We start from the raw sequence: 9,172 nt of genomic DNA, 5'->3' as shown, positions 1-9,172 counted from the left end.
TTTGTTTACTGACAAAAATGTATGTCTAGGTTTAAAAAATGATCACTAAACTGGTGCGTTCAATCTGCAATGACATTCGGGCAGCTGGGGTTAGATGGTATTAAAAGTACATGCATGCTCTCCTGGTTCCACACTACAATGTATTCCTTCAGTCTGAAAGAATACACCAAAACATTTTTGTCATTTCTAAAGATAAGTGACTTGCTACTATTTTCCAATTTTTCCTTCTCTTGTCTCCTGCAAAATGAACCAGTTCAGGGCTCTGAAAAAACAAATGCAAGATGTATCTCAGGTTCTGGTAATGTGGGGAGGTCACTTCTAGGTACCATAAACTTTGGCTGTCAGAGTAGCCAGCCAACTAGTTCAGCTGACGGAGTAAAGGAGGTGCACATATCTGAGGACTCCCAGCCTTCATGGACAGGTGAATCCAAACAACTCGACTGTGTTCACTAGCAGCAGGGTAAGGCCTGCAGTTTCAGATCTTGCTACCTATGCCCTTGCACATCAACCATGAGAGTATTTGCCAAGAGCTGCCAAGTCAGCACTCCTCGGTGTTGTGGCTGGTAACTATGTTGTGAGGACAAAAAGTGCCAGGTTCCAGAGTCCAATGGCTGTCACTTTTCTGCAGTGTGTTTTCGGGTTAGTCAACCCGAGGATGAGCTTTAACTCATCCTCTGTAACAGGAGAATGATGATAGCTACACCTTATGGTTATGCAATTAAAGGCATGACAAGTTGTGTTGTGCAGCCTTAATAAGAGTACTCAGCTTTATCACCTGCCACAGTGAGATTATAAGATGGTCCTGAGGCACTGGTCAGTCATCTTTTTGGAGTAAGGAAAGCTAATTTGGCTACCATGGAGGATTTGCATTTAGGTGCTATTTGTTTTGATATTTTGTTCCCAGTAAGTTTCTCTGATTAAGATAGACTGGCCTATTAATCTCACATCCTCTTCTGTCTATGAAAGAAAGTAGTAAGAAAACTGCCTCTTTCTTCAACTTAAATGGTTTATTTGATAGAGGAACTAGGAGCCAAGAAGTGGTCCTGGCCTCCTGACCCAGCCAGGATACTAGTTGCCCTCTATTCTGGCTATGGGCTTTTGTTTGTTGGCTTTTAATAGATAAGATCAGACACTCAAGTGATGTGTATAAAAGCCTGCCCAGTCACTGATTAGATGCTAGCTAGAACATAAAAGGAAAGTTTCAGGACCCTATGAACACATGCTTATCCTCTAAAAATTTTAGTCCATGGTAATAAAGAACAAGTTTCTCATGCTTATTGAAATATTAAAAGGAAAAGAAATCAAGAGACCCGGGTCTTCAAATACAAACTGAGCAAATACATAGCCTGAGAAGTATAGAAATATCTGAAAGGCAAACTTCAGAGAATCCTTTAGGACAGGGTTTGGCTGTCATTGGCAGACCATGTCTGATGTTAAAATGCATGTTATAAAAATGTTATAGGCAAGATTTACAGGACAGTGTACTGCAAACAAAAAAGGTGTATAGAACTGAGTATGTAGTTAGCTAATGTAAAGATAATAAGTAGTATAAGCTCAAAGTTCAATTGAACAGTGTACATATACCATATAACCTCTTTTCTGTTATAGCCGAGATACTTCTTAGCCGGAGAGACAGTGAGTAGGTAGAAATTATTTCAATGAATAGCTGAGACTAAGAAAACAAAAAAAGAGGAAAAGATGTTATCAGAATGAGAACAACAAAGATCTGCTATAGCCCCATTTGCAAGCTGAAGGAGAAGTATATGCCCAAGAGATTCTGTAAGTTTCAAGTTTTGTTCTGTGTAACTCTTTTGAGTAATTACATATCAGGCTGCTGAGACCAGTGTGTCAGAAAATATGGTCTTCTGCCTTGATCTGCAGGCAAAGGTCACAGTGTATGGCTGACAAAGATCCAGCTGAGAGTGGAAGAGAAAGGGGTTGCTGCTGCTGTGCGCATAACCCAGCAGAGGGTGATGGGCAGAGAGCCACTTCAGACTCTTCTTTCTCATCTGGGGCCCTTGTTACCATCCAGCAAGGCCTCAGCTCATCCTCTTGATGACAGGTTTAAAAACTTTGCCCTATTAACAATTCTTTGGATCTGGTTCAATTTCTTTCCAAAATCCACTCAAAACATCATCAGTAGTCAATTGTAAGTAAGTCCTAACTAACCTCTTCTCTAAAAGAATAGTAAGAATAGTTTCTTTAACCATGTGGCCTGTAACAGTTCTCAATTGTCTCTCACATAAAATCCACAGAAATCTAAGTTCTTTATCATGTAATTTTAGTGTCTTCTACCAACTCTCTCACACACACTCTATCTGCTGACATCCTATTTTTGTTCTGTACTTGTTCAAGCAACAAGTACTTATGAAGTTTACTCTGGACCCAGCAACCATGCTCTGAGAGCCAGTTCTTAAAATCCACAGCTATCCTCAGCACATAAATAACTTGCTTCCTTTCAAATGTGAGCCTTTACCCATGAAGTTCCCCACTCCAGGAATGTCCTTAGGGTCATTTCATACCTGAGACCCATATATGCATATCTAGCTTGGATGAGAATGAAACAGTGTTGAGTACAGTCTACAGAACTCCCAGCACAAAGTTGTTGGTTTTATCTCAATTCTTCTTGGTGTCAGAATATGCCTTCTTCAACATGGCCACCTCATCCTCTATACCACACTGCTATGGACAGCCACTCCACTGCTCAAAGTGACATAAGGCAGCCTAGAAAAATTGTTTTCATCTGTTCCCCACAGCTTCTATCTTCCTACGTCTCCCCAACTCCAACACTGGACATTTCTTTGCATACAAAACTTTGGGCAAAGTGCCTGCCACAATAAGCTTGGCAGAAGAGCCCAACTGAGGAGACCATGCAAAGGCAGCTTCCACGGTGCAGTCCCTGCAGGGACAGCTGCTGAGGGTATCAGCCTGCTGGTAAGGACACAGGGGACTGAGATGCTTGGGGCTACAAATCTGTTGGTCACATTCTAGGATTTGTTAAGGTAGTGGAGTTGTGGAGGAGTAGAAAAAATGGAAGGTACTTTTGATTAGTTTATGGCTTTTCAGTTACCAAAAAACTGTAACTTTGAACAGAGATGAACTTAGCCACCTATTTATTTACTTAATACTTTTTTTTTTTGTGGTGTGGGGGATTGAAGTCAGGGCCTTCCACAAGCTAGACAGGCTCTCTACCACTGAGGTACATTCCCAGCCCACTTAATACATTTTTACTAAGTACCTACTATGTGTCCGGCAGTTGGGCAAGATTTTAAAAGGTATGGATTCAACAGATGGACATGTATTAAACATGAAAACAGATTATTTTCAATGAAATGTAACTAATTTACTAAATAAAAGGCAATTTAAAAAGTATAACAAATGTGGTAAGCAGAAGGCATATGGGGCACATCTGCTCGGGATACAGAGAACAGGCGGAGAAATTCAAATACCTCCTTCTAACTGGAGAAACAAGACAAGGTTTCAGTGAGTGTCACCGGCCTACAACAGAATGACCTGGAGTCACTCCAATGCCCAAGTGCCACTCTAGACAAAATCGGGATGTGTAAGGGAAGGAAAGCCAGTAATCTACATGATTTAAAAATTCTTCGGTTATTTATGAAGTTCAGCCAGACTTGAGAAACACTACTCTGTGAACCAAAATTAACTACCAAGAGGGAAAATGGAAGCTAACTACTAGTTAACCAATGCTAATGCAATTAAAATGACTACAAACGACATCTAGAATCAATAATACACCAAAATACCAATTATCCTTTGAAAAAATTTCCTATGGAAAGTATAGTCATGCAAAATGTTGAACTAATATTGTTCACAGTGATCTGGAGTTTTTTCTGCTCCAGAAACTTTAAAACAATGCAAACTCAAATATGACTAAAGCTTAAAAGAACTGTATCATTTTGAAATGCTATTCCTTTAGAGAAGTCTTATTTTAATTGTCTAAAATACTTTCATAATTTCAAAAAAATTTCAAAAAAAGTACTATCATAATTTCAAAGAAGAGCCACTGTCTGGAAACATGTAGAAACAAAGTTCTAAGCGCCATACTTATGAATTCAGCTGTGGCTGGAAAGTTTATTTCACATAGACACAGCCTCAGCTGCTCAACAGACACAGGAAGGAATGGGAGATGGCTGACAGAGACCTGTGGAAGACAAACTGCACCACGTTCAGGAGATGAGTATGCTAACAAACATCTACAAACCATGACTGGAAGACAAGGGTCTCAACTATAATGATTCTGTTCTGTTTATCATATAAAGCTAAATTTCTATCTGGGTTTGTTTAATAAAAAGGACAAAAACCTTCCCTGTGGTGCTGAAATCTTTGTTTGAGTAACATAAGGGCTAATTTATAACTGAGAAAAAAACATTTATTAAGGAACGTTTCACTTAAAGCTATGAAATACATTTTTCACAGGAACCTGGTTTATCACAGACCTGATGATCACTACCATCTGGCTTAACTTTACCTGAATCAGTATAAAAACGAACTGTGCAGATTTTAGGAACAAGGGATAAAAATAATTTCTCTATGTTGAAATTTATTTTTAAAAGTTAAAAAACATTTCCCCAATACACTAGCCTAAGGATATAATCCAGAAATCTGATTTGGTACTGCATATGTCTTACCTAAGTCATTGTTTTTTGTTATAGCATTTGCTGCCCTGGTTCGGGGTCCTTGCTGTGTAAACTGATATCCAAATTTAAGAATATTTGTACTTTCCTCAAGCATCTTGGCCATTTCTAATTCTACAGCTGTTCCCAACTGTTGCCTCTGGAAGAATCAGAAATAAGAAACAGTAAAATAAAGCAGATAAAAACACTTTTTAGGTAAATCAAGGCTAAGACATTCAAGCATATGCTAATTCTTCTGGCCTCTTTAAATTTTCCCAATTCTTACAATGTACATAACAAGCTTTTTGTTTTTATTTTGTTTTTTGGCAGTACTGAGGTTTAAACACCGAGCCTTGCACTTTCTAGGCAATAGTGTGATCACTTACTTGAGCCATGCCTCCAGCCCCTAACAAACACGTTTTTAAAAGTTCAGTATATAATCATATAGACATTAAAAAAAAAAAAGTGTGGATTCCACAACGAGACACTACCTTGTGCCCACAAGGATGGGTCTGACAAAAAAGCTGGACAAGTGCCATGTCTACAGGTGTGCACCACCAGCTACTCAGCAGACTGAGTTGGGGAGGCTGCCTGAACCTAGCAGCAACATAACAAGATGCGGGCTCAAAAACTATGTGGTTTCCAAGAGTGTGGGAAAACTAGGACCCTCATACATTTCTGTAGGAATATAAAATGGTATAGAAGCAAAAAATAAAATATAGTTACCATACTACCCAGCAATTCTACTCCTAGGTATAAACTCAAAACACACGTAATCGCACATGTATGTTCTTACAAGAATATGTACATGAATATTAATGGTCAAAAAGTGGAAACGCTGTCTTACGTAATCGAGTATTATTCTGCCACACAAGGGATGGAGTACGATACATGCTGCAGCAGGGATGAACCTTCAGAACATTATGAGAGGTCAAAGAACCAACACAAAAGATCACGTATCATATGATTCCATTTATATGAACTGCCCAGAACAGGCAAATGCAGACACTAAACAGCTCAGCAGTTGCACGTGCTGGAGGAGTGTTAAGTGCAGAGTAACTGCTCCCGAGTATGGCTTTTCTTTTTCAGAGTAAAGAAAGTGTTCTGAAATTAGTGGTGATGGCTACAAAACTCTGTAACTATATTACAAACCATTTCATGGTAACTAGGAATTGTATGTAAATTATATCTCAATTAGAAAATTCAAAACACCGATTAGAAAGCATTCTGGCTAAATTTTAAGAAGTAATCCTCTTTTCTACCTTCATAGTCTACAAAATTTATTTTGAAGGAATGAGGGAGACATTTATCAATTTTTTTCAAATAACTGAAGTTATTTTTCTTTTCTGTTTTTTAACATTTTTATTAGCATATAATAGTTATACAGTGGGATTTCATTATGACATTTACATATGTGCTTATAATGTATCTTAATTAGATACATCCTCTCCATTCTTCTCCCTCATTCTTCACTTCTTAGAAATATTTCAACAGGTTTCATTGTTATGTTTTGTATATACATATACAAATACATGGACCATATTTGCCCTCCTTCACCATATTTATCCTCCCTGCTCCCACTGGTACCCGCCCTAGGACAGGGTCTGTTTTACCTTCCTGTATTTCATTTTTTGTGTATATATTGCTTGTTAAATGGGGTTTTGCCACAGTCTTTCACATGTGTATATTTGGTATTTTAATCAGTTTAACTCCCTTTATTGCTTCTTTCTCTATTGCCCTGCTCCCATTATTCAACAGCTTGCAGTGCATTCTGCTATGCCATCTCTACACAGATGCAGTGTCTTTCTCTATCATTTTCTTTTCCTCTCCCCTCCTCCTAGTCCTGCAGACAGACCCACTATTATAATCACGTGCTCTTGCTATATGTATGTATGTGTGTATATCTATGTATATGAGACCATATATGTATTTATGTATCTTTTAGGTCTAGCTTCCATATATGAGGGGAAACGTGCAACTTCTGTCCTCAAGTCCTGCTTTAAAGTTATTTTTCAAATAAAAAATTAAGTCACTCTAGATGGAAACTTTTGGGGGGGTAGTACTGTGATTTTGGGCCTCACACTTGCTAGGTAGGCGTTCTACCACTTTAGACATGCCCCTTTTTTGTTTTATTATTTTTCAGGTAATGACTTGCCTTTTTTTTGCCTGGGGCTGGACTTGACTGCAATCCTCCCACCTATGGCTTCCTGCTTAGCTGGGATGGCAGTTCACTGACTGAGATGGGATCCTGCTAACTTTTTGCTTAGGCTGGCCTTGAACTTCCATCTTCCCAACCTCTACCTCCTGAAAAGTTGGGGTTACAGACCAGTCACTGCACCCGGCTGGACAGAAACATTTCTAATATGAGGTGTATTTCTCTGCATCTTTTAAGGTTCCTCTAGCTGTGGGTCATGCAGCATTGGCATGAGCACCAGTGTCTACTTGGCTTGACAGAAGGTCAACAAGGTCAGGGCAATGTGGGTACTGCAGTGGTTTGTTCTTTCATTCAGTCCATACTATTTGTCTACTGTGTGTTTGGGACTGTCATCTTCTACAGACACAGAAAGTCTACCAGATGGACCTTGCTACCACAGAGCTAAAAAATATTAGAGGACAGACTGTGTCCCATGTAAAAATCCTTTCAGTTCAAAATAGGCATAAAATGACTTAGGGAGAGCTGGGAGAATAGCTCAAGTGGTAGAGCACTTGCTTAGCAGGCATGAGGCCCTGGGTTTGATTCCCAATACCACACACAAAAAAAAAACCCTTAGGAGGAGTCGCTTTGTATATAGGTTTGTATACATTAAGTTAATATCCTAGATGCTCCGAATGTCTCTCACCCCCTTTCAGCCATCATCTTTCTGAAAGGGCTCCCTGCCAGCCCTCCTCCCACCACTCCTGTAGCTTTATTCAAGTTGCTGTTGTACAACACTGACCTGATTGTCAATCTTGAGCTCTGCCAGGGTCTCATTGTCTCTTAAAGCATCAATCAGTGCGAGGACCCCAGCTCCTGTAATGAAGTTGGACTCCATATTTAAGCTCTTCAAAGTTTTGTTCACTTTCAGCATCTCTGCAAAAGCCTAGAAATTGAATAAAATGTGTGGAGACTAAAATTTGATATGGGTAATACCATGCTTAAAGTCAAGTTTAAGAAAGGCAATGCAGGATTCAGGACACTTGAAAGAGCTGGGAGCAAACACCTACATACTTGTACTTTCTACAGAGACAGCTTGCTATATGTGGCTTTATCCAACTGTATGTACATTATTCAGTATTTAGGCCTATTATTCTGGAGCTTGAGAAATAAAACATACAAGTCTCTGTCTGATGGAGCTGGTATTCTAGTGGGGGGATACGTAATAAACAACTGGGTAAGCAAAGTAGAAGTGAGATGGCAAAAAGAAAAAAGACAAAGTAGGATAGATGGGGAGTGCTGGATAGAGTGGGCATGTCACTTTACACAGTAGTCAGGAGGGCCTCACCTGGAAGTGAGCATTTGGGCAAAGATTCCAATAAAGTGAAGTGAAACGACATGGACTTTCTTAGGAAGAAAATTCTAGGCAGAAGGAACAAATACAAAGGTCCTGATTTGAGTGCTTGTTTCAGCAGCACATACACTAAAAATGGAATGATGCAGAGAAGATTAGCAAGAATGACATGCAAATTCATGAAGCATTCCATTAAAAAGAACTCAGTAAGGTCCTGTTTGGGAGTGTGAGTGTTGCATATTTGAAGGTTGTACAGCTAGAGTAAAAAAAAGAGCAAGTAAAGGAGATGATGCTTGTTCACGTAAAGACTATGAGCTCTTCAAAAGTGAAGAGTAAAAATGAGATGATTTTACTGAAGTTTTTAAAAAGATCACTCTTTTTTGAGGGGTAGTGGAGTCTCTCTCTTTTTTTTTTGTGGTGGTAGTGGGGTTTGATTTCAGGATCTCACACTAGGTAGGCACTCTACCACCTGAGTCACTCCACCAGCTCTTTTTTTTGTGTTGGTATTTTCAAGATGGGTCTCGAGAACTATTTACCCAGCTGGCCTTGAACCGCAATCCTCCTGATGTCTGCTTCCCAAGTAACTAGAGCTATAGGTGTGAGCTATCAGCACCAGCTCCCCCCACCGTGCCAAAAAAAGTCTACTCAATGCTATGTAAAGAATTGGCTTAAAAAAATATATCAAAATAAAGAATTGGCTTTAGAGTGGGTAACACAGAAGATAGCTCAATTAGAAGGCCATGGCAATAATCGAAGCAAGACAAGATGGTGGCTTAGATCAAGATAGTAGTATTGAAAATGGTAATAAGTGGCTGGACAGGACTGAATTTAAGGTTGTGAGAAAGGAAAATCAAGGATCTCTTTTCTCATTTGTTTGCCTGGGATAGTGGAAAATTGAAGTTGTTATTTAATGAGAGAAGAGTGGGAGAGAAGTTGGCATGGGACGGAAGTGAGGAGTTTGGTGTGGGGCTCTGAGGTGAGGTGTCTGCTAGATATCCAGGCATAGCTGTTGAGTAGGCAGCTGAGTGTGACTGTGGCTGGAGCTCAACA

The 9,172-nt window shown here is 39.4% G+C and overlaps 1 protein-coding gene and 1 pseudogene across 2 annotated transcripts in view; one reads left to right on the top strand and one right to left on the bottom strand.

Annotated features, from left to right (window-relative positions):
* The window catches only part of Tmod3 (tropomodulin 3), a 65,713-nt gene that overhangs the window by 3,523 nt on the left and 53,018 nt on the right, over positions 1-9,172 (bottom strand). Inside the window, exons 8-9 of one of the 2 annotated variants that reach the window (XM_020162039.2) lie at positions 7,571-7,714; positions 4,650-4,794 (exon numbers count right to left, since the gene is read on the bottom strand). In XM_020162039.2, the coding sequence (XP_020017628.2) occupies positions 4,650-4,794; positions 7,571-7,714 (289 nt within the window). The remainder of the gene's footprint in view (positions 1-4,649; positions 4,795-7,570; positions 7,715-9,172) is intronic. The other variant, XM_020162040.2, reaches the window with a different exon arrangement.
* Positions 8,228-8,321, top strand: LOC141421055 (U6 spliceosomal RNA; annotated as a pseudogene).

Source organism: Castor canadensis, chromosome 2, assembly GCF_047511655.1.
Source record: "Castor canadensis chromosome 2, mCasCan1.hap1v2, whole genome shotgun sequence".
Taxonomy (NCBI): domain Eukaryota; kingdom Metazoa; phylum Chordata; class Mammalia; order Rodentia; family Castoridae; genus Castor; species Castor canadensis.
The sequence above is the reverse complement of the archived record's forward strand: the minus strand, read 5'-3'. Positions and strand labels throughout refer to the sequence as shown.